Consider the following 27,063-nt stretch of genomic DNA (forward strand, 5'->3'; position numbering starts at 1 on the left):
GCTCAATCATCCCTTAAGGGATATTCTGGTGCTAGACTTCATATTCACCCAACTCCATATGTTGCCTAAGCCAGGGAAGTGGAAATAGACAAGTTTTCAACATACTCGGAACAGTTAACAGATCAGAAGTCAGGCATAGAATAAGAGGCAGGGTATTCCAATAGGAAACTGCCAGAAAATTGAAAGAATAGCCTCCCATTCTAGATTTTCCTAATATGCGCTAGAGCCTTTATAGACAAGATGAGAATATGTGCTGACTTAAAGAAGGTGACTCTGCCACGCAAAATTACTGGGCCGTTCTTGAGAATTTAAACAACCTGTAGCTGAATTACTGCTCAGTAATTACAAATCAGTTTTGCTACTGCATTTTGAATTGATAGGAGGTCCTTGATTGGCATATTGAAACTTGAAGGCACCCCCTTCCAGGGAACACATAGGACCCTTCCCATGCTCCGGTCAAGTCATGAGCTTTAGAGCTAGAGGCATCACCACCTGTACATAGTACCAGAGGGGGACCCCTGGAGCTCCATGGCCCACCCGCACACCACGGGCTGTGAGGGCTATTGTTAAGCCACTAGATGCTTGAACAAATAATTAGCCATTCCAACATGTGAAGCATTCCCATAATCTAACCTACTCATAATCAATGCTTGTGCAACATTCCTCCATGATGTTACCAGTGTCAACCGAAATAGTCTGTGAAAAGTAAGCAGGAGTCCATAGCGGCTCCCACTCACAGCCTTTACCTGGTCCTAGATGGAAAGGGAGTCATCAATTAGAAAGCCCCAATTCTTATCAATTCTCTTTGAACTTGGAGCAAGGCCTGACAATGGAGTTCACCAGGAGTCATACATGCCATACATATATGACTATATTCAGTCATGGCCGGCATGATTTGCTGGAAGGGGGTCAGGTGAGAGGGGTTGCTGGGGGTGGGGGGGGTAGTTAATAAAATAAAATAAACTTACCTTCCTCAGACCCACTCTACTGCTGTCCTGCCTCCCGACCAGCAGTCAGTGCCCCCCCTAAGGAGTAGGCAAGCCACTCCTCCCCTGCCCAAGAGCAGACACTCACACCCACCAACTCCCAACCAAACCCTTCTGCTTCCTCACATGGTAGTTATTACCATTTTATGTTTCTGCTTCTCACACTGTGAGAAAGCAGTGGGGTGATGCTCCTCCACCCTAGTGGAGGAGCCGTCCCTGCCAACATTGACCTGAGGCCCACCTTTGAGCATCTCTTGCTGGAAAAAACTTTAGAGCATACTAGAAAAAAGAGAAATCCCCTCTGAATTGCTTTCAATCCTAACACAGCTATATGCAGACAATCATGTACAGATTTCTTGTGGCATGTAGGGGGAACTAACTGAGAAAGACTTTATAAGAAGAGGTCCTAATTAGAGATGTTTCTAGAGTAATAGAGACAGTCCTCTATCCTCTAGGCAGGCATCATCATTCAATACTGGTGGACAGACCCGAGTACTTGCTGTGTTTTGTTGCTTTAGTACTAAAAAGCAGCCAGTGCTAGATGAGCAGCCTTAATTGGAGAAAAACATATAGAAAATCTGTTATCACATGTGTTTCCTCATTTAACGCTAAACGTGTCATAATTATAATTATCTAGGGTGAAATGCAATTACTTATTTAGAAATTACTGCAAAAATCTAAAAAAAACCTCAAAATGCACCAAGAATTAGCGGTTTTCTGAGCAACCCATCTCATCCTACCAGTGAGAGGTAATATTTTGTTGAACTAAAAGCTAAGAAAATAATTCAATAATTATATGAATGATCGTCCCATTTCTTTTAAATATACCTAAAATGTTATTTTGTTCTTCCAGCTGTAGTCAGTGCAATCCCAGTGCCAACTCTGGAAAGTGCCCAATACCCCGGGATCCTTCCGTCCCCAACGTGTGTCTATCCACATCCGCAGTTTACACTACGGCCTGTGCCATTCCCTACCCTGTCGGTAGAAAGGGGCTTTGCAACAGGTCGAAGTAAGTGAATTTGTTAACTTGTTTTACATCTATATGTCGTGAGTCAATTTTCTTCCAATGCCTATTGTTGAACTTTAATAATGTATGTGGCAAATAAAGTGATTTTTGTAAAACAATATTTAATTGTCAAGTGGGTGTAATGGACCAACGAGACCTCCCATTAAAATAAACAAACTCCTTTAGACAAATATTCTCTTTTCTCGCTTCATCTTTGATCCATAAAGGCTTATACTGCCCCATTGCTCTAATCCAAGCTCTCAATATGCATGCTTTCAGACATCTCCAAGGTCATGACTTTCTTTTTCCCCACTTTCCGCGCCCTTCTTGGGTTCACTACTTTTTATATTACATGTATAACTTGATCGTCTATGTTGTAGCTCTGTAGAGTAATAAGTGGTTCATTTCACTACAATAACATAACATGTGTATTTGTAAAGCGCACGTTCACCCAGAGATATCTTGGTGCGGAATAACAGATGTTTATTGTTACTCATTTGATCAACCTCAGATGGATGAAAGGTTGAGTGCACCCACCGGGATTTGAACCTATGACCATGAGGTCCAACAAATTCCCCTGTGGAGGACATATTAGTCCATTGAGCCACCAGAGCCACTAGTCTTGATAGTTTCTGTTTATCCTCTCCTAGGGCATGACATTCTTCACACATATACGTAGCTCATAATAGGTGATAGTATTTCCACAGTAATTAAAATGGTATTGAAGACTCTTGGTAGGAATAGGGATCAAGAGCTCAAACTGCGGGAAAGGGTGATTTTTAGCATCACTGCGCCCCCTTGTGGTGAATCTCTGTCCCAAAAATAAAACTGTGGCTGAAAAGAACCACAGCTTTTCCACAGTTCCTGTAGTGTCCCACCTCCAGCGCATCTTTCATAGGGAAGCAGGGGGTGGCCGGTTCTGAGGGGGATTCTATATATCTTTGAGGCATTCCTATGAGACACATGGTAAAGCGGAGGTTTTTCTTTTCATTTGAGTTTTTTTCAGCCACACTAAAACATACCCAAAACAAGTAGTTGAGAGCGCTGTCACATTCATCAACATCATTTGGCAAAGAGCACAAAGCTATTTGTACAAAAATGAGTTGTACTTTCCACACACTTTTCTGTTTTTTGGGCACAAATAAGCTCTTTAATATGGCTCTTGGTACTTGCCCCTATATGGAGTAAGTGTTGGTATGTTTCTCTTTGGTGTAATTTGGTAATAAGTAGTGTGCCTTTGTTGGACATTCTGGATATGGTGTTCCCTCATTTGCATAGAGGTATTTTGCTAGTGCACCTTCCTCTGGGGACTAAAGATTGTACCACAGCGCATAAGAGACATACAGCTACACACAACGTCATAAGGAAAGTAAAAGTGATTCCTATGACCCCCAGGGGCCCACCCCGCCTCACCACAGGCACTTCCAATACACCCTATCTTAGACACAATCTGCAGGGCCTGAGCTAGATTGTGCATCTCTGGGGCACTTGCCACTGTTGGGGTTTTTGCTTTTTTCCTCAGGCCCTCTTGATTGGGTACCTCAAACCCCACTGTCAACGTTTTGCAGGATCAGCCTTTAGCAGCCAGATATAGTGCAGGCATATATTGAGACACTCTAAGACAGTTCATATTAGGCGGTGTAGCAGAGACCTGTAGATTGCACTAATAAGATGGCAATATAAGGCTAAGTGTTATTAATTATATGGAGGGAGGTCAAGATGTATGCAAACTCGACGTCCACTAAAAATAAATTTGTCTGTTTCATTAATCGGTAATCATGAACCTTGAAAATGTAAACAGCTTATCACTCATGCACATAGTCCATCTACCATTGAACCATGCACCATTGAACTCTGCTTCCTAATGTGAATGTCCATCGTTGCTAGCTTCATCATCTCTGCTAACCAGCTGTGTATCTGTCGTAACTGTATGGAAATGTAATTTCCACCAATACCAATTGGGAATGACTCATGCAAACATGCCAATCCTGAGTTTTAAATCACTGGTATAAGACAGTTATTTATGGACTGGGGCCTTTAAAGTCATATTTAATTTGTATATTTCTTTGCAGCAATTAGTGAAGGCCCATCCACACAACAGTCATCAATGTTACCACAAGCACAGCTGGAACATTCAAATAATGAGGATGCCCCCAGCAGAACCATCCCCACTGCCTGCGTTCGGCCGACGCATCCTCTCCGCAGCTTTGCAAACCCTTTGCTACCTCCACCAATGAATGCAATAGAACCTAAGGTCCCTTACACCCCACTTTTATCTCAAACAGGTAACATTGTACATATTTTGTTAGATACCAATATATTCCTTAGTACCATCACCCATTGTTCAATGCATAATACAAGTGGCATTTATTAATTTCAGGGCTCTTCAATAATGAAAAAGCACAAAACTGGTCACAATGACCCTCGTCAATCACTACCATTTGTGCTTACTTTGTCATATTCCAGGCAACAATCCCTTAGCAAGCAAAAATTGTTGTTGTAAATTGTTGACAATATGTGTTGTCCTTAGAGGTGTGTTGGATGTATTACAATGTATCCTGTCAATCACGAAGATGGTGAGTGTTGAGCCTCAAATGCAAGAAGAGGGATGGTGTGAGCATCAACAACCCCGAGGTGTACAACAAGATTAAGGTGCATGTTTAGATATTTACAGAAATGACAATTGCTCATTCGAATAGAATATTTTTTATTTAAAAAAGCAAGACGATATTGTGTGTCAGAATATTGTCTACTAAAATGTTGTGACCAAATGTTGATTACCAAAATATCATGAAGGAGAAAATACAGAGGTAAGTATAGAGTTAATATCCTTAACTCCACTTCTACTGACATTAACAAAAGCAAAATTACTTCCCCAACTGAAGGACATCCTTGGGGGTGGGTGGGGGATAACTGATAATTGGACATTGCGGAATTTCAAAATTGGAACCTTTGCAAGCTCGGCAACTAAACCAAGAAGAGCAAGAAAACCTGCCCAAGGTAGCCGTCTGCTGGAAAACATTTCCCATTGCAAATGTACTTTTAGGGTGACAACTGTTCACCATAAATTAATTTGAAGAAAAACTTACATGTTTGGCATTTTGGCCAAAAACACATACAGCCAGCAACCAGATTCAAATTAAGATAAGGCCTGGTTATGATAAGTGTAGCTTTATTTCTAGAGCACTTCAAACAATAATTATTGGTAAACTCTGAAACTCTTTAGAGCTTATTCTTTCAGAAAACATTGCATTGCTCCCTCTACTTACATCAGTCCTATCTGATGTTAAAGCTCTCTTCTGGACGTGCACGCAGAGAGTAGGTGTGATATTAGAATTAGAATTCCCGTCGCAACACTACAGCAAGCCAGTCAGAATCCCTCTGTCAGAGGATGCTCTAATGTCTTATTGTGGAAATGCACCATGCTACCGCAGCACAACGGGGAATCCTCTTGCAGGGATTTCTCTGCTGGAACTTACGCTTGTGAGGGATATTACATCGCTGCTGTTTTTCAAATGAGTATATGTCATCATACTTCTAAATAAAGCCTTTAATAATCAGTTCTAGCTCAAGATGCTTAGATCTGTCTGCTCCAACCGATTAAACATGTCTATGTGTTTACATAGCTGAAGTCTGTACGACCTTATTTGATTGTATAGTTCACAAAGTCCCTATTATACAATTTCTATGCATCTTTCAGCACTTTTGTTAAGGTTGGTTTTCCATATCTCTTTTATGTTTTTTCCAAGGTCTCACCGCACAAAGATTTCCCATCAATACATTGTTGTAATGGATGCTGCCTGTATCAGAGACAAACAATCAGTGCCAACCCTGCATTTGCTTGCTGCTGCAGAGCTGGTACCCGGCATGGAATATCTGGCAGATATTACTGATTGCTAATTCCTAAAGACCACTCACTGCTGTTCCTGCTGTCAGCAGGCCTTCACAGCAGAGAGAGCGGCATACAGGTGCTGTCGCGTGGTCCCCTTTCAGGGTAAATGGAAAATGCTTGATGGAGTGTCAAGCTTACTGCATTATAGATCCAAAATAAATTCTACAAAGGGGCAAGTAAATAGGATTTTCTCCCAAACCAAAGAAAGTTCCTTTTCTCTGTTGAAAGGATCAGGTGCACTTTCAGTGAACCTGCAAAAGGAGACTAGTTTTCTTGGGTTGAAAATCTAAGAGGAAAGGGAATGAGACCTATTAAACAGTGGCTTTCACTCTGTATCACCAGTTTACACCTCACACCATTATAAACCCCTGTGCTTCATGGAATATTTGGGAAATTGGTGTTTCCTTCTAAGATTAGGACATATATATATTTTTAAGCAACCAGCACTACACACATTTCAATTGTTTCGGACAGCTGAGCAAGTCTGGATGCAATTCAGGTTGAGGTGCCTAATGTGTGAGTTTAATCTCCCCCTGAGACAGGGTTAGATTTTAGAGTGCGTCTCTCAGCGCCACTAGCTAATGTGCAATGTTTGGCGGAGAACTAACACAATGGTAGAAAAATCAAGTGCAGGAGCACTCTTCTAGAATTAGCACATTTTGAAAGGCTTATGAGCAACAGACAGTCCTGCCTAGTGGCAGTGGGGTTTTGACATGTTGGAATCTGGGCACCTCAGTAGTTTTTCCTGTAAGTTAAGGGAATTGTGCTTAGGTCCTGGTCAACCATGAACTGTTGTTTTTAATGGTGCTTTACTTTTCCAGGAATGGTTTGCCTTAAAAAACTAAAACAATCATATATTCAATTTTCCTTAACCTATTCTGATGACTTTGGTGTCTTTCTGCTCGTTAACATTTTCTCAAATTGTTTATTGTTAGAAATAACCATCTTTTGGATGGTTTATCCCTAGATGTTTTGTTTACCTGGTCTATTTTTTCTGACACAATTTTTGTTGGAATTAGTACTCCGCACACTTTACCCCAGCTAACCAGTGGAAAAGTGCTTGTGCTTTCTCTATTCCGGACACTGTAAAATTGGTATACAACTAATTGGCACTTTAAAGTTCGTTAAAAGTCATAGTAAGTGGTACTGCACGTACCCAAGGCCTGTAAATTAAATACAACAAGTGGGCTGCAGCATTCATTGTGCTACTCAGTAAAGTAGCACCTAAAACAGGTCTGAGGCCTGCACTGCAGTATGTAGTATAGTTTTAAAGTTCCATTTTTACCTAGCAAAATTCACTTTTTTGCCATGCTTAAGCCTTTATTTTTTCATTCCTATAAGTCACCCCTAAGGTAGGCCCTAAAGGTTCATAGGGTAGGGTGTATGGTATTTAAAAAGTCAGATGTTTACTTACGTTTTACATGAATGAAATGAAATGAAATTAGATTTATAAAGCGCATGGCTGCCCTTAAGCGTCCCAGCGCTAACTTAACTGAAAAACAAAAGACCCTGAGAGAAGGAAGAAAAGAACGGAAGGTTATTCAGTTTTAGGGAAAAGAAAAGTTTTAAGGGATTTTCTGAATTTGAGATAGGAGGGTTCCATCCGGATTTCCCTAGGGAGGGCATTCCAGTGTCTTGCTGCATTCAAGGAAAACCCGCGTCCTCCAGTACGGGCTTTTCTCACTCTAGGGATGGAGACCAGGTTTTCCCCATCAGAGCGAAGGGTCCGTGACGATTTATAGGGACAAATCAGCTTTCTTAAGGCAGGAGGGCCTTTACCTTGCAGTGTCCTGTGAGTGATGCACAGTGACTTAAATGCAATTCGTTCCTGGATGGGGAGCCAATGCAGGGATCTCAATAGTTGTTTGGCCGAGGCCCTTCTAGGTGCCCCCATGAGCAGTCTAGCTGCAGCGTTCTGTACCCGCTGCAGGGTGTTAATTGTGGTTTTAGGTGCAGCCAAAAGGAGAGCATTACCATAATCCAGTCTGGATAGTATTAGACCTTGGATTAGAAGCTTCCTAGATTGGAAAGGCAGGAGGGGGAGCACTTTCCGCACTGTACGCAACAGACCGAAGCAGCTGCCTGCGACTTTCTGAGCATGGGTCCTGAATGTTAATTGGGGTTCAAACCAGACCCCGAGGCTTTTAATTTTCTCCCTTGCTGGGGGCAGATCACCCATACAGGGCGGCCAGAACTCAGAAGGCAGGGATGTAAAATGGTGACCTAGGAGCATGATCTCCGTTTTGGCTCCGTTAAGTTTCAGCTTGGAGTCAGTCATCCAGGAGAAGATTGCGGTGAGGCATCTCGCGAGGTTGTCTGAGCATCCCTCTTGTTGAGTCAGCGAGACGACAAGTTGTGTGTCGTCAGCATAGCTGATAGTTTTAATCCCGAAGGGGGCTACTATATCTTCCAGCTGGGCCATGTAAACATTGAACAATGTGGGGCTCAGGGAGGATCCCTGCAGAATCCCACATTGAAGAGGGGTGGGCTTTGACATGGTACCATTCTCCCAGACCCTAAAGGACCGATTGTCGAGGAAAGATTTCAGCCACCTAAGGGCAGACCCTACAATGCCCAGCTTAGTAAGACGGTGGACAAGGGTTGTATGGTCCACGGTGTCGAATGCAGCGCTCAGATCCAGGAGGATCAGAGCCGCTGATCCCCCTGAATCTAAGATGCACCTAGCCTCTTCCGCCACCACTATAAGGGCAGTGTCTGTGCCCTGTCCAGGGCAAAATCCCGTTTGGGAATTGCTCAGTAGGTCATTACTCTCCAGGAATCGAGAGAGCTGCTGATTCACCAGCTTTTCGGCGATTTTGCCCAATCCGGGCAGCAACGAGATAGGGCGAAAGTTTGCCAGATCGGCAGGGTCGAGTCCTGTTTTTTTTAGGAGGGTTTTAATTTTTGCCTGTTTCCAGCTCAGGGGGACGATGCCCGTAGTAAATGAGGTATTCAATAGATCAGTGGCGAGAGGGGCAATGGTACTCACAATTTGATTGAGAATGTGCATAGGAGCTGGATCAGAGGGAGAGCCGCTTTTAATGTTGGAGAGTGTCGTGCAGAAGTCTTCCCTGGTGATACACAAAAACGTCTCGAGTCGGGGGCCTGTAGTAGAAGGAAGGGGGGCATCAGAGACCAAGGGTGTAACAGTATGAGGAAGGCTGTCTAGGATTTTCTGTATGTTTTCGTCAAAAAACTTTGCTAGCAAGTCACATCTTGATATAGAGTCATTTTGTAAAGTGATCGGCGCTGGGATTTTAGTCAGCTGAGTGACTATTTTGAAAGTTTCCCTAGAGGAGTTGGCTGCAAGTCTAATTTTCTCTTCAAAAAAGGAGGCCTTGGTCGTTTGCAGTGCGGCTTTAGAGAGTCTCAAAGCCGTCTGGTAGGAGGTTTTACTACTATGGGCCCAATCCCTCCTCCAGATACGTTCCGCCTTTTTACAGGCCTTCTTAAGATCTCTCAGTGCGGTGGTATACCATGGGGATTTAAAAGTGCTTCTCTTCTTAGTCACCATTATTGGAGGCAGAACCATATTCAAAGAGTTATTGAGCCAGTTCTGAAAATTCAGGTCTGCAAGCAGGACATCAGATTCTGATTCCGGAGCTGATTGCTCAAGGGCAGATTTCAGTTTTTCCACTGAAAGTTTCGGCCAGGCTCTTTGAAGAGTACGTAGGGGGGGGGGCACCGGTCACTTCCAATCGCAGTTCCCAAGAGAAGGGAACTACAAAGTGATCGGACCATGGTAGGGGCGAAGGCGATGTAGCTAGGAGCTGAGTATTATTAGAGAAAACGGGGTCTAACAAATGTCCTTTGCTATGGGTGGCTTCCCTATTGAGGAGATTAAGTTCAAATGATTTGAAATTTAAAATAAGATCAGCAGCTACTTTGTCATTAGGGTCATCGAAATGAAGATTAAGGTCTCCGAGAACCAAAAAGTTAGAAGCCCGAGCAGCCGCAGCCAGGGTGACTTCTAATAAGGAGTCAACAGAGTGCTTAATGCTGCCCGGTGGGCGGTAGATCAAAATCCCAGAGAGAGAGTGGGTGGGGGTTAGCTGAATGCTAAAGCAGGCACTCTCTGCATCTGAGATGCCGCCATTCTCAAGTCTGCATGTCAATGAATCTCTATAGATTATGGCGAGACCTCCTCCTATCCCTTCGCCTCTGTTCAGATTTTGAACAAGAAAGCCACTGGGAAGGGCGGAGATGACGTCAAACTCTGAGTGGGGGGATAACCATGTCTCAGTGAGGAAGAGCAGATCCAAGCGACTTTCTTCAATCAGCAAATTGATCTCTACTGCATGCTTAGGCAGGGATCTGCAGTTTAGCAGCGCCATCCTCATGACTTTACTAGCCTTATTGCCATTAGTAGCTTCGGGAAGAGAATCAGGGCAGAGGTGACAGCGACTTAATAAAGGGTCGGTCTCCATCAGCTGGTGATCATACTGACTCAGGTGTATCGTAGCGCAATGAGTTTGTCACTGGAGTAAACCGGGGATACCGAGGGATTCATGGGCATAGTAACGGGCCCTGGGCCTGGTCGGGCCCAGACGGGCTTGCCTCTGGCGCGCCACGGGCGCGCCAACGGCGCGCCCGCTGCGCCCACCCGCTGCGCGGACGAGAGGAGGGCTTCATTTTATAGCGATCGGGCCTTAATTCGCCCGACCGCTAGAGCGCCAACCGTACCCTACCCCAAAGATGGCGGCCACACTCGTCGCCCTCCAGGTAGGCTGTGTCAGTCCGAGTAAAGCCTTGGCTCGGCCCTCGGTGTACTGGACACGAGTTGACTTGCACCCCCAACAGTAACAGGTACAATAAAATACACAGTGCAAATTGGTTAAAATATGACGATTTTAAAATAGGTTTGTCAGACAATAGGGCGATGTGCAAAAGCAATGTGCAAAGTTGCAATCAATTTAGGGTTCTGTTCAAGAGCCTAGCTCCCGGCTTCCGCCTCAGGAGCGATTCTGTTTAAAGTAAAGTTTTGCCGGTTTCTCGAGCGCTTACCAGATTTATAGCGATCGGGCCTTAATTCGCCCGACCGCTAGAGCGCCAACCGTGTTGTCTAGACCTTTGTTACAGTAGACAGTTTAAGCCAAGAAAGGGGAAAAGGTAAGAACTGACCAGAACTAGTTTAGGGTTATACAAAGAGAGGTACCCTAATAAACAGACTGGTACTTGGTATAAAAGTGGCACACTCAGAATCTCTCATCAGAACAGTGCTCGGCCTGTGGAATATTCAAAAGGAATACTGCCCTGCTGGCTGAAGAAAGAAAACTGGACCTGCTTGCCTTGAACCCAGGATCCCCAGGAGGGACTTCAAGGGCAGTTAGCTGACCTCCTGTTTGAGGTTCAGGGTCACAACAAGCTTCCAGAGGTCTTCCTTGAAACTGCCCAGCTGACCAGCACCAACTGGACCTGCCTGAGTCTTGCTGCTGGCCTCTCCTGACCCCTAATAGGAGCAAGCCCAGGTCCTAAGCCCTTGGCTGGTGTCAAAATGTAATAGTTCTACTTAAAATCTGCAAAAACTGGGCTGCAGTGTAAATGTTTAGTCTCTTCATTATCCCGAATGACTGACTGCATCTCTTACTAACGTGATGTTCCAGTGGTAACCTGCTCTCTGCTCTGACCACATCTCTTTGCAGCACCTGCCAAAGCAAAGCTCTGGCTGAGGTTCCCCATGAGGATTTGGACTGTGTGAGAAGTTAAACGCTCCACCAGGATGAACCTGGTCCCTGCATCCCACCGTGCTCCATCATGGTCAGCCTGACTTTGTCCTGGTCCAGTGCAACTAGATAACACAGAGTGATGCCCTGTGCTTTTTGGAGCTTATTCTTACCTGACAATTGAAAGAGTACTAACTCTGGTTCTACTTGTTGGATTTTTGTCATTTTGGTGTAGTTATCTTTGTTGAAATGTACTCTATTTTTCCTAATTAATTTGGGTTTTTTCCTGTGATAAGTTTTCACTTTATAACTGTTGAGTGCAATAAATGCTTTACACGTTTCCGCTAAGCCTGACTGCTTTCCTGCCAAGCTACTAGAAGGTTAAGCACAGGCTTATTTAGTAACTTTTATGGTTCACCAGTCCAAGAATTTGGGCCTCTCATCCCTCTCAACTGATGACCCAAGAACTTGTATTTATATATTGGGTTTGAGATTATATTTTGTTATGTTCTTTACTATAATATTGTTGGTACTGCTTGAACATAGCAAACACTTCTCTGTAGAACTGTTTGCTGCTTGTCTCACGGCCGCCAGGGTTAAGTTGAGAATTTCTAAGAACTGTGTTTTGATCTAACCAGATGGTGCTTAATAAGGTGGCATGATCTCCCGCCCCTTACAAATTAATAACCCAATTTCTGGTAACAGCATTAGACTAGTAGTTTATCAGATGAACCTTTCCAACTTTTCATGCACCAGCTCCTCCATTGAGAGTGCCAAACCCACAAACCTATGTTATGTATGCATAGAGCCATTCCTGAATGTTAACACTCTGTGCTTTGAGGACTGAAATGATCTTGCGCTTAAATAGTAGGTTGCATTTCAATACCTTGCCTGTCAATTACTGGAAAGAATAGAACACAGCTAGTTGCTGGAGGCACTGGGGTGCTTAAATAATTAGAATAACAGGGGCCCTATTACACAAGTGCCCCGGTGCACAATGGGTGTTTTCGCCCACTTTATGCACCCCCGGTGCTCTTTGGTATTATAGAAGGGCTGCAGATGCTTCTGTGGCCCCTTTGTAATACAGATGGCTCTGGCACACATACATCGCTATCATTAGAGGGTGTTTCCTCATTTGCATTGAGTGTGCGCCCATGCCGTTGTACCGGTGTGGGCACAGAGACAAACATGTCTGTAGAATGTGCACTGAAAGTGAGTTACAAAAAGGTGGCGCCTTTTCAATGTGCCTTTTAAATGCAGTCCTGTAAACAGTTGAAAGGGGTTTTCCTTGGGCCCTCAGACATTCCCTTCAAGGATGGTGCAGTCACTTTTAAAAGTGCAGGTGAGTAGCCACCTTGCCAGAGAAAGAAGGAGCAGCTTTTAGACAGCTGCTCTACATTCCTCTTCAATGTGCTGCACTGGGGGGCCGCGTGAGTTCCTGCACGTTCTCCCTGATAGGGTGGACTTTCCATGTTTGTACCCAGCGCACCTGCTTTAAGGTGCACCATGGCGCAAACATGGAAAGTGTGCCCTATCTGTAATACAGGTCCAGGTATTTTCTTCTCCAGTTATCTTCTCTCTCTCTCTCTCTCTCTCTCTCTCTCTCTCTCTCTCTCTCTCTCTCTCTCTCTCTATCTCTCTATCTCACACATGCCATTCTTATTGTCCCAGTTATGAATGGGTAGGTTTACATGCTATGTTTCACCCAACAACCAACAATTTCGATTTGTTTGTCAAATTAAATTGTTTGGGAAAATAGAATGAACGGAGCCATAGATAAAAAATCTTTCATGTGGCAATGAAAAAAGTAAACAAGTATATATATTTGCTTGAAAATTAAAATCTTCCAACATTTTTACATGAGTTCGGTTTAAAAAGCTGCATCCTAGAAAAGCTTTGAAACTTCCAAAAACTCCAAGATAACCCTTCAAAATTACCTAATTCATAGAGAAACAAATAAATAAATCACGTGATTACGACTTATTTAAATCTTTCATTTGGTGACTAATGTCATAGCGCATTAATAGATGTTTATAGAATATGTTATATAATGTAAAGGGAAGTAACATTTTCTGATGACAAATATTGATAGCTGGACATTGGTTGATTTGGCATTCAACTTTGGATGCATGCAGTGGAAAGTGACAAAAGAGGGCTCCGGCAGTGAAGGCAACTTGCCGCATGCATCTTTGAACCACCAAAAGCTGCAAAAACTCTCTTTTGTCTCCAGTTTTTAAACATGCAATCTAGACCGATAAGATCAAGAGCCCCACAGGCAGGACTATGGCATGTGCTGGTAGATGGTGTCAGTGGCAGGAGGCATGGAGAGCAGCTTGGAGCATGACAGTGACAAGGAATTGATGACCAAAGAGTAAACAAGGAGGTGTTTATATGACTTATTTGGTGCTGCTCATATTTGTGAGGCTTTTCTCTAGCCTAACAACATCTGGAACAACAGGGACAAACCTCCAACTGGGCTTGCATAACCAGAACAATAGCTATGGGCAGTTCTAATTAAAAGCAGGAACTCTAGCTATGCTGTTGTACGTTTCTACTGCCTTCATGTGTGTGTTGTTAGCTATTCCTAGAATCCCAGACATAAGGAACTAAAGTTAAAAGCAAAAGGAGCGGTATCAAATATTTTCATAATACATGCTCAAATGAATTTCCTCTAAATCTAAGAATATTTCTCTGTCCCTCCTTAAATTCAGTAATGTTAGACCTGGCAGCTTTAGAGTGGTTTTGCGCTAATCTTTTTTGGTTTTGACCTCCACGGTTTGCCTTATTTTTTTGTTGACTTTAGCAGTTTACCACTACAAATCAGCGCTAACATGCACGTGCTTCATCCCTAAATGTATGTATTTGCTGCATAGTTGATGAAGATAGGTAATTTCCCTATACGTCCCTTGTAGAGTGGTATACCATATACCCACGCCTGTATTTTAAATGCTACTAGTGGGCTGCAGCACTGACTGTGCCACCTACAGATGTAGCCTTTCAAACCTGTCTCAGTCCTGCCACTGGAATGCCCTGTGTGTGCAGTTTACTGCCACTTCGACTTGACATTGAAAACGACTTTCCAAGCCTTACACTCCCCTTTTACCACATATAGGTCATCACTAAGGAAACAGTGCCCAGAATTCTGCGGGCACGGATGGGTGGACGGTCATTCAGATATTTAGCTAGTAAACAGTGGAATGACCTCCCCATTAGGCTTCGGATGGAGCCATCTGAGGAAAGCTTTAGGCGTAAACTGAAAACTTACCTCTTTCCCAAATCTTGAGATCCTCCTGTCCTTTTCCCTCTGCGGCCTTCCTTTTTTTGGCGGGTTTTGTGCTAGTAATTAGTTTTAAAGCGCGGGGACACACTGTTCCTAGTGTAACCAGGCGCTATATAAAAGGTGTTATTATTATTATTATTATTATTATTATTAAGTAAAAGGTAGGGCATGTACTTTTATGTTTTGCATGACATGGTGGTGACAAACAGTCTATTTTGTTTTTAATTATTGTGAGGCCTACTCCTCTCATAGGTTAGCGTTGGGAATTAATTAATAACATTTTAAGCATTAATTCCTTATCAGAGAGGAGCAGTAGCTTTTCATGTTTTACATGTCAGGAAAGGTATTAATAAATCCAACTTTTAGAAAGTGGACATTTCTCTGCATTTACTATTCTGTGTGCCTGACAGCCTGTTCCAATACACATCTGGGTTGTGTGACAGCTACACTTTGTGCATTCCCTCTCAATAGCCACAACACAGGAAGGATTGGTGTGTCTGAGTACCCATCTGCATAATCTGCATTCTGATGGCCTTGCCTGGGCAGGATGGAAGGGAGTGGCTAACACTTCACTTGAATATTTGTGTCCTGTACCAGCACATAGGACTGATTACCCCCCACAGATAGCCTGCCATACAGGACTGGGTTGAAAGGGATCTTTCTGCACTTCAGAGAGTTGCTTTGAAGTCACCCCCCCCCCATATCAAAGGCACTTTTTGGCATAAGCACTTGTTCTCTGACCTCCTAAAATGAAACAATATTGAGTCTGGAACTGAAGCTCTGCCAGTGGAACAGCTGTGCTATTTAAAGGACTCAACTGGACTGCTGATTTGGATGGCCTGCTTTTCAGTTTTTTGCCCTGCTGCCTGCTGCTCTCTAACTCTGTTAAAGGTGAGCTAGACTCTGCCCTCTCCCGAATGTTCTCCAAGGGCTTACTGGCTTGCCTCCTGTTCTTCTGTGATCTCAGCGGCACAAAAGACTTCAAACTCATCACATACTACACCCCCATACAGCTCCTGGGCCTGTCTTCAACTCAATTCCGTCTCCCAAGAGGCACCTCTAGAGTCCTAGGCCCTTGGATATGGTTTTTAGACCCTTGAAATCAGGCTTTCGGGATCTGCGTGAAAGGGCCCATTTGCTTGGAACTGTGCCGCTTGCTCGAAGGATCAGCATGAGCCGCTGCAACATCGTCTTGTTGCACCATGGGCATCAGCACCAGTGATCGTGAGGCCCTGTCTGCTTCTTCGACACCAGGCCAACTCTTTGCACCTGTAGGATCATTGCTAACAATACTCTACTTGCTCCTGGCAACTGTCTCCCCAGTAAATGGGACCCTTCGCTCAACTTGGGAAGGTAAAACTATCAGAGGGACCGGTTTGGAACAGTATACAGCCCGTTCTCCATCGCGGTCGCCCTAAACTTTGAATTTACCCCACTCTAGCGCGACCTCAAGTCGCATTATTGACTTCCATGCACTCCTTTTGTTTTATTCTTTGAAACTTAACACAAACCTTAAAGGCATGATTAGAGCCCTGCCTGAGGCCTTGAGGAAAAAGTGGGATATCCTCCTGCCATACTTGTTGTTTGCCTACAGGGAAGTAACACACAAGAGAGTGAGCTATACCTCATTTGAACTTCTGTTTGGCTACCCTGTTAAAGGACCTCTGAGTTTGGTCAAGGAAGGCTGGGAGCAATCTCCCAGAAAATTTCTACAGGATGTAGTGAGCTATATACTGGTCATCAGGAGCTAAATGGCTAAGCTGTGGAAGTTAGCTTCCAACAAGCTAGAAGCCAGCCAAGCTGTCATGAAGGAGTGGTATGGCAAACATTCAACCACTCTACATTTGCACTATAAAAGAAATCCTGGCAACCAGGTATAGACAGGGCGCACTACCGTCAGTAAGGTTATAGTAACTATAACTCATGTATTTATAGTGTCTCAAAAGGGTGGAAAGTGGTCGGTTACCAGACAACCCCACAGTCTTCAATTAATACACAGATAATTCCTCCCTGAGCACTTCCACAAATAGACTGTGAATTAATAATATTAATTATTTACCATTAGGTACAACCAAAAGGAAGCAATGTTAGTCACAAGTTGTAGGTCTCAAAGCACATATGGTGGATCGCCAATCAGTCCTTATTGTTATTCAAATAGTAAATTCTTCCAGATTTGTCTCGAACAAATGATCCAACAGTAGAGGCATCCAATGTCTTTTATTTGACAGATGTCAGTAATTCCAATAAATCCAAAGGTCAAACCCAATTCATCCTCAATAGCAAAAAACAGCCAACACGTGTTTCGTCAAGCACTAATCTGTGCTACTTGACTTCGTCAGGGCTGCAACCCAAAAGAAACAATACACAAATCAATACAATATAAATGTTAACACTATTGTCAAAGTCACAATTTCAGAGTCAAAGTGAACGAAGTTAAGAAATAGTTTAGACCAATCGAGAGTTATCTCCATATTGGTGTTCAGATAGAGAAACAAAAGTATAGAGAAACAGAGATATACAAAAGACACCAAGGGTTGAGTGTCACTGTAGTGCACAATTCCACCAAGAAGTAAAAACTACTGGGATAATATGTATATTTCACTTTTAAACTCAAATCCAAAACTTTCCAGTATTTAACATCCTTAGATAATATGTAATTATCGCCACTGTAAAAGAAACAAAGGTTCAAAAATTTTAAACTATTGCTTAAAATTTACTAATAACCAAAAGCATTTTGTAAAGTAATAATAAGCATTCCTCCTTAAGGGACAACATCCTTTTCGATATCCTAAGGATTGTTATATTTGTTATTATCGTTCAAAAAGTACACATCTTGTTATATATCACACAGGTTTCCCTCAATTCTTACCCTATCAGAATCTAGCTCTAAATGGCACTCAGACCGGAAGCTGTTTTAATCAAAGTTTCATGATGAAACACTAATCCAACCGACACTTATGTAAATATCTATAAACTTTACTGTTATCTGCTCACCTGGGTTTTTATCCAAAACAACAATAAGAGAGCAGTGTGTAACCGCATATATCCAGCAATCAGCAATAATAAAAGTCAATCCGATAATATCCTACAATGTGGGCAGAAAAAACAATATACTCCCCGTATTCCAAAGTCCTTTTCAAAATATTAAAAAGCTGCATGAGAATCCACTCACCTGTGACTTTTAAGTCTACACTCAATACCTCTGTAATCTATGACGTCTGTAAATTAACTCCCATTCCTATAAATCAAAGTTGAAAACATAAATCGATATTAATGTATATCCCATATCCTGATACTCATGGTAATGAAAATGCAATAATAATTTTCAAGCACCTACTTCATCTCTCCTCCAAATATCTCGTAAATATATAAATAAAACATCAGTCAACAAGGACTCTACCATAAACATATCTAATTCTTATCGGTACTAAACAGTAGAAGTGTCACTCACCGAGACCAACATATCTGTCCCTCCGACAAAGTTGATTCGCGTACTGCATGAGCGCCATTACAGACAATGTTTTTACGCTAAAACCAGTGGGTGCCATCTTTGAGAAGTAAAAAACTAATGAAATGTACAAAAAGGACGCATTACCATTTTTCTACTCTTACCAGACTCATAAATGTATTTATGCTTGTCCGTATTTGTGATATATATTTGAAAAGTTATATAAAACTCACACTCAATCCACATTCATATTCCTCATAAAGTATCTAAGTACGTCATCTATTTTCATTATTGTGAATGGCGGTGATTCCTTTTGCAAATTCATCGAAAACTAGAAATATAATGACCTAATTAAAACCTCCCAATGTGAAAAACACCAAATCATATTCATCTCTAATTATTAAAATAAAATATAGATTCTTAAATAAGAAGTTAAAGTCGGGTCCATCGGCACGTCCTTACCCGATCTCGAACCCGCTATGTCCTGCACTAAAGATATAAGGACCGCTCCACTGGGCCAATCATATTACACTTGGTTGAGTACATATTTGAGAGACAGCTCTGTTCTATTCACATGTTCAAAGCTCCGAATCGCAACTAAAGTAACAAGGTATGAAAAGGAAGTTTGAGGTCAAGAGAAGAAAAAGGAAGTGTTACAATAACTAGGACAAATATTTATATATATATAAGTAACCATGTCAAGGGCAAAGTGAATTTAGTAAAAACAGTAATGTACAAACATAGTACATATGGTCAGTCAATAAACTAAGCGTGGAGGGCAATCTGTATCAAGAAAAGCCTTTCCAACTGCCTCTATCGGTGGCCACGGTGATAATGAATGCATCCACTCTAGGGTGGGCTGCTCATCAGGGGGATCTGGAGATCAAGGGTCTTTGGTCTCCAGAGGAAAGGTTGCTTCATATCAACCTTCTGGAATTGCGGGCGATTTGTGTGGCGCTCAAGGCCTTCCTCCTTTCCCTTCGCAGTTGGTTGTGGTATGTCAACAAGCAGGGAGGAGTGGGGTTGCAGTGTCTCTACAGAGAGACTCTGCGTCTCTGGTCCTGGGTTCAGGACCATCAGATTTGTCTGATGGTAAATCATCTGGCCGGAGTTGTGAACTTGCGTACGGACAGTCTCAGTCGGCAATATTCAGCCGATCACGAGTGAAGGCTCCATCCGGAGGTGGTTCGTCACATCTTTCAGACGTGGGGGACTCCTCAGGTGGACCTGTTCGCCACTCACGAGAACGCGCACTGCCCGTCATTCTGCAGTCTCCAGTTTCCAATGCAGGGAGCACTGGGAGATTCGTTTCAGTTGAGTTGGGACTTACAACTCCTTTACGCGTTTCCTCCCATACCCTTGATTCCTCGGGTTCTGAGGAAGATTCGCCAAGACCGGGCCCAAGTCATATTGATTGCCCTGGATTGGCCAAGAAGGGTGTGGTACACAGATCTTCTCCACCTCTCCTCGTGCCCTCATTTTATCGGCCAGCGGGACTCCACCATGTCCATTCTTATAGATGGTCTAAATGTGTTGCTTGGTGTGGGGAGAAGTCCATCAATCCTTTGAGGGCGTGTTTATCTGATATACTTCAGTTTGCGCTTTCCTTGGCTCAGCAAGGGTTTGCGGTTGCTACTATCAAGGGTTATTAATTGCATTATCGGCATTTCTCTGTTTGCCGGATCAGCCGTCTTTGTTTAAATCTCCTATTGTTTTGAGGTTTCCTAAAGGCCTTTTGAATAAATTCGCTCCTACTCCCTTTATTGTTCCTCAATAGGATTTGAACCTTGTGCTCACTTTTTTAATGGGTTCACCTTTTGAACCATTGCACAAGTGTCCCGTAAGGCTGTTGTCTTTTAAAACGGTCTTTCTTGTTGCAATTACTTCGGCAAGGAGGGTAAGTGAGCTTCAAGCTCTTAGTTCTAAGCCCCCATTCTTGTCCATTCATGCTGAATGAATGGTACTCAGGACCAGGGCTGCTTTTCTGCGGAAGGTGGTAACTCATTTCCATCTAGAGCAGTCCATTACCCTCCCTACCTTCACCGCTTGGACCCGAAGAGGGCGGTGATCTTCTAACTTGATAGGACTAAAGAATATAATGTGGATGACCAGCTCTCTGTTGGATTTGCTGACAGCAAGAAGGGGAAGGCGGTGCACAAACGCACGCTATCGAGATGGATTATCCTGTGCATTAAGATCTGCTGCGCCCTGGCGGGTAAAGAACCTCCAGAGGGTATAAAAGCTCACTCTACTAGGGCGAAGTCTTCTACATCTGCTTTGTCCAGGGGTGTACCTGTAGAGGACATTTGTAGAGCGACGACTTGGGCCTCCCACCACACTTTCGCAAAGCATTACTGCTTGGATTCCGAGGTTAGGAGGGACGGCCACTTTGCGCGCTCTGTCCTCCAAGATTTTCTGGTATAGGAGAGTGGACACCCTCCTCCGGGAGTGGGGACTGCTGTGGGACTCTATTCACAAAGTGAAGAATCCACTGGCAGATGTATCCATCAGAAGAACAAGTTACTTACCTTCGGTTACGCTTTTTCTGGTGAATACAGTACCTGCCTGTGGATTCCTCACTGACCCACCCGCCTCTCCGTTGTTCACTCTTCTATACCTGAGTTACTGTAATGTTAATATTTTTATTGTCAAATGAAATGTTTTATTTCAATTTCTTTCCTGCATTGGTTTCACACTATGGGCCAGATGTAGGTCGGTCGGTAACGGCCGAAAATCGGTAATTTCGGCCGTTACCGACCGGTATTCCTGAAATGGTATGTAGGGGCATTTTTTTACAGAATCGGTAAATTTACCGATTCAGTAAATTTACCGATTCTGTAAAATACCGAATCGGTATTTTTACCGATTCGGTAAATCTCCGATGTAGGTGGGACTCTTCCGAGTCCCAGAGGCCTTACCGAATCGGTATTTTACCATTGAATCCAATTTGATGGTAAAATACCGATTCCGGTGTGCATGCACATGTGTGCATGCACACCTATGCCATGTGACAGGCAGACCTGCCCTTAGGGCATGTATGCCTGCCACATGGCACCCAAGCATGTTTTGGGGGTGCCAGAGGGTGTCAAAGTGACACCCCCTGCACCCTTGTGAAATTCAGTATTTACCGATTCGGTAAATACCGAATCGGTAATGCCCATTCATTCAAAGCCCATAGGAATGAATGGGCATTACCGATTCGGTATTTACCGAATCGGTAATTACCAAATTCATCCGATTCGGTATTCCAGCACATCTGGAATACCTACATCTCCAACCCATAGATTTACCGATTTTTAATTACCGAATCGGTAAAATTCGGTAATTGAAAATCGGTAAATCTATTTTACCTACATCGGGCCCTATGTGTGTTATCTTGACATTTGTGTACTGTATATACCGTGTTTTTACCTCCCGTTGGCGGTCTGTCTGTGTGCCTCGAAGGCACGGAAAAAAGGTCGGAACTGATGTCATCACGCCGGCATGGGCCTATTATGAAGTCGGTGACGTCAGCGGAGTCGCGCGCGATGCCGTGCCTCTGTGACGTCGTCCACGTCAGCGCGAAGCTACAAAAAAATGTTTCGAATGTTGCTGGCGCAATGGGATATTCACAAGGTGAGGAATCCTCAGGCAGAGACTGTATCCACCAGAAAAAACGTTACCGAAGGTAAGTAACTTGTTCCTCCAGAAGGTTACTCCCCCGGTTATAGAGGTGGAGTGCTATTCAGAGAGAAGCTTTTACTGTAGTTTGGGCACTGAAGAAACTGAAGCTAGATTGTTTTGCACATACTTCCTGACTCAGACTGACCACAGACTCCTCAGGTGGCTCATATAAATAAGGGTTGAGATACAGGGTAAGGACTTCATGATAGAACCAATACCAGGGATAGACCACTCCAATGCTGATGGACCCTCCAGGTTTTTCCGTCTTAGTGAAGAAAACTCCCTAGATACTGGGCAGATATCCCCACTTTCAGTTGGGGGACATGTGTTATACCTGTTAGCCTTAGGATGGTCTTCCCTCAATCTTTTTGCTTTTGTCCTTCACATTTTGTTATATCTGCTTGTTGGCTTTAGGACTGTATGCGCTTTAGCACTGCTAGTAAGTGCTAATGTGCATGTGCTTCCTCCCTAAACATGTGTGTAATTTGTATTTACTGATTGACATATTTAATGTACTTTAATACACTTTTAGGAGTGTAATTCTTGATCAGAGGGGAACAGTGTTCATGTAGCTTTTTAATGTTTCATATGTTTGGAATAGTCTTGATAAATCCTACTTACTGGTGAAGTTCAATTTACCATTACTGTTTGAAAAATGGCACATTTAGAAAGTGGACAGTTTTCTGCTCTTAATGTTCTGTGTGCCTGACAACCTGTTTCCAATACATTTCTGGGGTGGATGACAGCTACAATTTGTGCCCCCCTCCGTTCCCTCTAGACAGATACAGGACGGATAGGTATGTCTGAGTACCCATCTACATACATCTGCTTTTGATTTCCTGGCTTAAACAGGATGGAAGGGCGGGGCTAAAACTTCACTTGAATAGGTTGTGTCCTGACCCCACACAAAGAACTGATTACCCTCCACAGTTTTATAGGGATCTTTCTGCACTTCAGAGGGTTGCTTTGAAGTCACTCCCCACATCTAAGGCACTGTGGGCATAAGCACTGGGTCTCTGATCCCCTTACATCAGATACTTTTCAGTGTGAAACTAAAGTTCTGACAGAGGAACTGCTGTGCTGCTTAAAGGACTCAACTGGACTGTTGATCTGGAAGGTCTGCTTTTCTGTTTGTTGCCCTGCTGCCTGCTGCTTTCTGACTCTGTTGAAGGAGAGCTGCACTCTGCCTTCTCCCAAGTGTTCTCTAAGGGCTTGCCTCCCTGCCTCCTGTTCTTCTGAAGTCACAGGGACACAAAAGAAATCCAACTCATCATCTACAGCTCCTGGGCCAATCTCCAACTTGCCACTGCCCCCCAAGAGCCACTTCTACAGTCCTGGGCCCTTGGAAGTGGTTTATGAACCCTTGAAATCAAGCATTTGGGTGCTTTGTACCTACAAACAGACCAGTTCACTCTGGAACTGCGCCACTCATTAGAAGCATCAGTGTGAGCCACTGCAAGATAATCTCATCGCACAGCAAGCGTTGCCGTTCACAATCTCGAAGCCCATTGTGCTACTCTGTGTGTGTGTGTGTGTATCATGCACACAAATGCAATCCTAGCATTCAACCCATTGGATCCTTTTACTTATATCCCCTATGAATATTTGAAATCTACACATTATCAAAATATTTGTAATTCCCCATAAAGAAAAGTAGTTAAAGAAGACGCCAGTCTGAAAAATAGAAGTGAAGGAAACATATGCTTTTTTGTCTGTTATATTAATGTATTGTGCTTTATGTACACAATCTGTGTGCTAGAGAGGATTCTTAAACTCTGAATTGGCATCTCCCATAGGATTTGAGATAATACCAGATCTCCGAAAAGGGCAGGAACAATGGATACAACAAATCCAGGGCACATCCTATTAGTTTTTTAGTTAAAATACGGCTAGATGTACTAACATTGGTAATGCTAATTTCCAAATTATGATTCTCTCTGAATCACAATTAGGAAACAGGGGTTCGTAATGTATGATTCTCCTTTGAGTTTCATTAGCGATTCCTAGTGTCGCAAATAGACCTAACTCATGCATATTAATGAGGTAGGTCACAATATGCGACCCATTAGGAATTGCAGCCATCACAGGGAAGGTGGCCTGCTTAAATCGGCAGACCACCATGTCTGTGATTGCTTTTTGATAAAGCATTTCTTTTTTAAATGCTGCCCATTTTTCTTAAAGGACAACGGGATGCATTTAAAAAGAAAGAATGAAACTTTGCATTTTCTTTTTGAAGGGTAGACCACTGCCTGCTTTCGAATTTTTTTTAAATTTACATTCTCAATGGGGAAGGGGTACCCAAGGGACCCCTTTCCTTTTGCGAATGGGTTACCACAAGTTTTAAACTGGTTCAGAAGTACTGTTTTGCAACCAGATTTCAGTCGCAAAACCGTAAAACATACCATACCAATTCGATATTTGGAAGGAACATTCTAGATACTCCCTTCCAAATACCAAAGTGCCATTGCGCAAATGCAATTCGGTGGCAAGTTACTGAATCGCATTTTGCATTTTGTATATTTAAAAAACCATTTTCAGAGTTGTCAGCAGCCCGATTCTGCAAATTGGAGCGTCTGCCACCGGAAAAAGGCTTTGTACATCTGGCCTATAGTCTCCAGTGTCCTCTTGGTATTGAACACACAGCCTTTAATCCTTTTTGAAATCTAACGAAGAACAGGATTCAATTCTAAATGATCCTCAATAAAATATAAACATGTTTATAGTTGACTCTTAACCTCTTCAGCGCAGCGCAAATTCCTGCGCTGTGCTGAACGTTTTATTGGGCTTATGGACTCATGACGGAACGGTTCCGTCATGAGCACAGGCCAACTGACGCTCATGACGGAACCACTCCGTCATTAGCATCGAAGGGGTTAAATGTAATTGCATCTGTGCTAGATCTAAAAGCTTTCAGTGGGAACTATTTTCAATTTTGTGCAATTGAATGGCATCCACATAACCCCAGAGTGCACTACAGTAAGTCTCAGATGTTCCTTAGTTGACTAAAATGAGCCAGGCTTCCCTCAATACCTTCTGCCAAATTATAATTTCCTCCATATCCATTTCTCATGGAGTGAACCTCTTTTGAAAATTGTGAGACATTTTTAATGAGGATTTAAAATAGCAAGATCACTAAAAGGCATAACACTTTCTATCAAAAGATGTGCTTTGGTTTGTTTATATCCGAGGCAAAAACAAAAAGGCACGGAAGGGGATGGAGTCCCCGGGGCCATAATTGGCCTGAGAAAGGGGGGCCCATCAGTGATGTACTTTGAGATGTCATTGTGATGTCATCAGTGATGTCACTGACCATGTCATGAGTGATGTAATATGTTACGTCATCAGCAGTGCATTGCGGGGGCGTGAGTTATAGTTAGCTGAACTAACTATAACGGGGGAATTTCTCTGGTTTTGTAAGAGTGAAATGTCCAATTAACTATAACGCCCCTGAAGCCTATGGTTTTTTCAGTGAATATATATATATATATACATATATATATATTGCTCTCTGAACAGTTAAACAGATAACACCTTCAAATGTCTTGCAGTGATTTGAAAAACAACAACATGTGTTACACATGCATCTGTTGTTACATTAACAAATGAAGTGATGTTGTAACATCGATCCTGAGCAGAGGATCAGCTCACAAAAAAAGATACGCCATATGGCTACAAGGGTAAATAACAGATGTTCCGGACCATAAGAGCCAAAGAACATTTAAATCAGTTACACTGTGTTCTGACATCAATCCACTTGGGTTATGATAATTATTTGATGGTAGAGAACATAAAACAACAGGCAACCACTGCAGTAATAAAATTATACTTTGAATAATAATTGTCCTTGTATGTAGATGGGGCTATTTAGGGTGAACTCTTCAAAGAGTGAGCGTTGAGGTGTAACAACATAAGAACAAGTGAGGTACCACATTATTTCATCACTGTCACCTGTAATCAGATGTTTCTTTCATCCTCAATTACTAGTTTATTAGGCACCTATGTTTTTGTTATTTAAATGCAATACATACTCTCTGGAATTAAATGGTATTTGCTGGGAAAAGTAATAGATCTATAAAATAGAAAATTCTACATGGATATATGCAAGTGTGTGTATACATGTATATATATCTTTTTCTTTTTTGAAATACGTGTTTATTCAGTGCTATTGAAAGAAAAAAACATAGTCAACAGCATATCATCAGTTCACAGGACAGACGAAGGAGAAGTTGGTTCAAACATAATAAACTGAAATAAAATAAAGATGTATAGAGACAAGATGAGACGATTACATTAAAAACGTGTTTTCTTCCTCTTAGTAAAATTGTCTATCTTGGTATGTTTAACGTTTCAGTGATACTGTTTGGCTGAGTCAGAGATCCGTTTTATTTTATGAATTTTTGAACCATCGCTTTGGCATTTATCTCTGTAAATTGGTGTAGTAGTTCAAAATCCGTTTGGAAATTAATAATTGATGGGACAAAACTGAGATGTACATTTTGTTCATTGGAGAAGAGTTCACTCCTTAGTGTACCGCTGAGAATTCCCTGGCACCGCTCAGGAGCACGGTTAAAAGGCCGTGCTTTATAAGCCTTGAATACATATGAGTCCTGCTTTGGAGAGCAAGGCAAGAAAGATATTTTGGCACTGAGTTGAGTATAAAAAAATTGCCATCAAAGTATTTGCTAAGGAATGGTGAGGAAGCATTCTTTTTGAAACACAGTTTGCTCAGTATTTCAACTCCGGAAATATATTTCTTTGGTTTGATGTTTTATCTTTAATGGTCTCTGTATTCTGTTTACTGCAAGTTGGGTTTGTTCAGATTGTTATCGTTGTTAGACTGGTAAAATGTGGTCCACATTCTTCTGCAATACCAGCATCTGCTAATACAGTAAAATGTAAATTGATACTTGTATAGCGCACTGCTCACCCGCAAGGGTCTCAAGGAGCTTATAAGAATACCGCTGTGAAACCCATCCTGGCTTTCCCTGTGAGGCGTCCACTCCTGGGCACCCCCAAGGTGGAGGCCAGGCATCCTTAGCATTGAGGGGGCCGTTGTGGAGATTAAGCAAGCTATTGTCCAGAGTTGCAGAGTGGGACTCCGTGATTGGAATAGGCACCGAGGCGA

General features: G+C 42.7%; 1 protein-coding gene across 1 annotated transcript in view; it reads left to right on the forward strand.

The window, feature by feature from the left end:
* DCC (DCC netrin 1 receptor) overlaps positions 1-27,063 on the forward strand; it is a 1,223,862-nt gene that overhangs the window by 1,172,099 nt on the left and 24,700 nt on the right. The window contains exons 26-27 of the mRNA XM_086960395.1: positions 1,840-1,995; positions 4,065-4,277. Coding sequence (XP_086816521.1) covers positions 1,840-1,995; positions 4,065-4,277 — 369 coding nt within the window. The remainder of the gene's footprint in view (positions 1-1,839; positions 1,996-4,064; positions 4,278-27,063) is intronic.

The sequence above is a fragment of the Lissotriton vulgaris genome, chromosome 3_1 (genome assembly GCF_964263255.1).
Source record: "Lissotriton vulgaris chromosome 3_1, aLisVul1.2, whole genome shotgun sequence".
NCBI classification, from domain to species: domain Eukaryota; kingdom Metazoa; phylum Chordata; class Amphibia; order Caudata; family Salamandridae; genus Lissotriton; species Lissotriton vulgaris.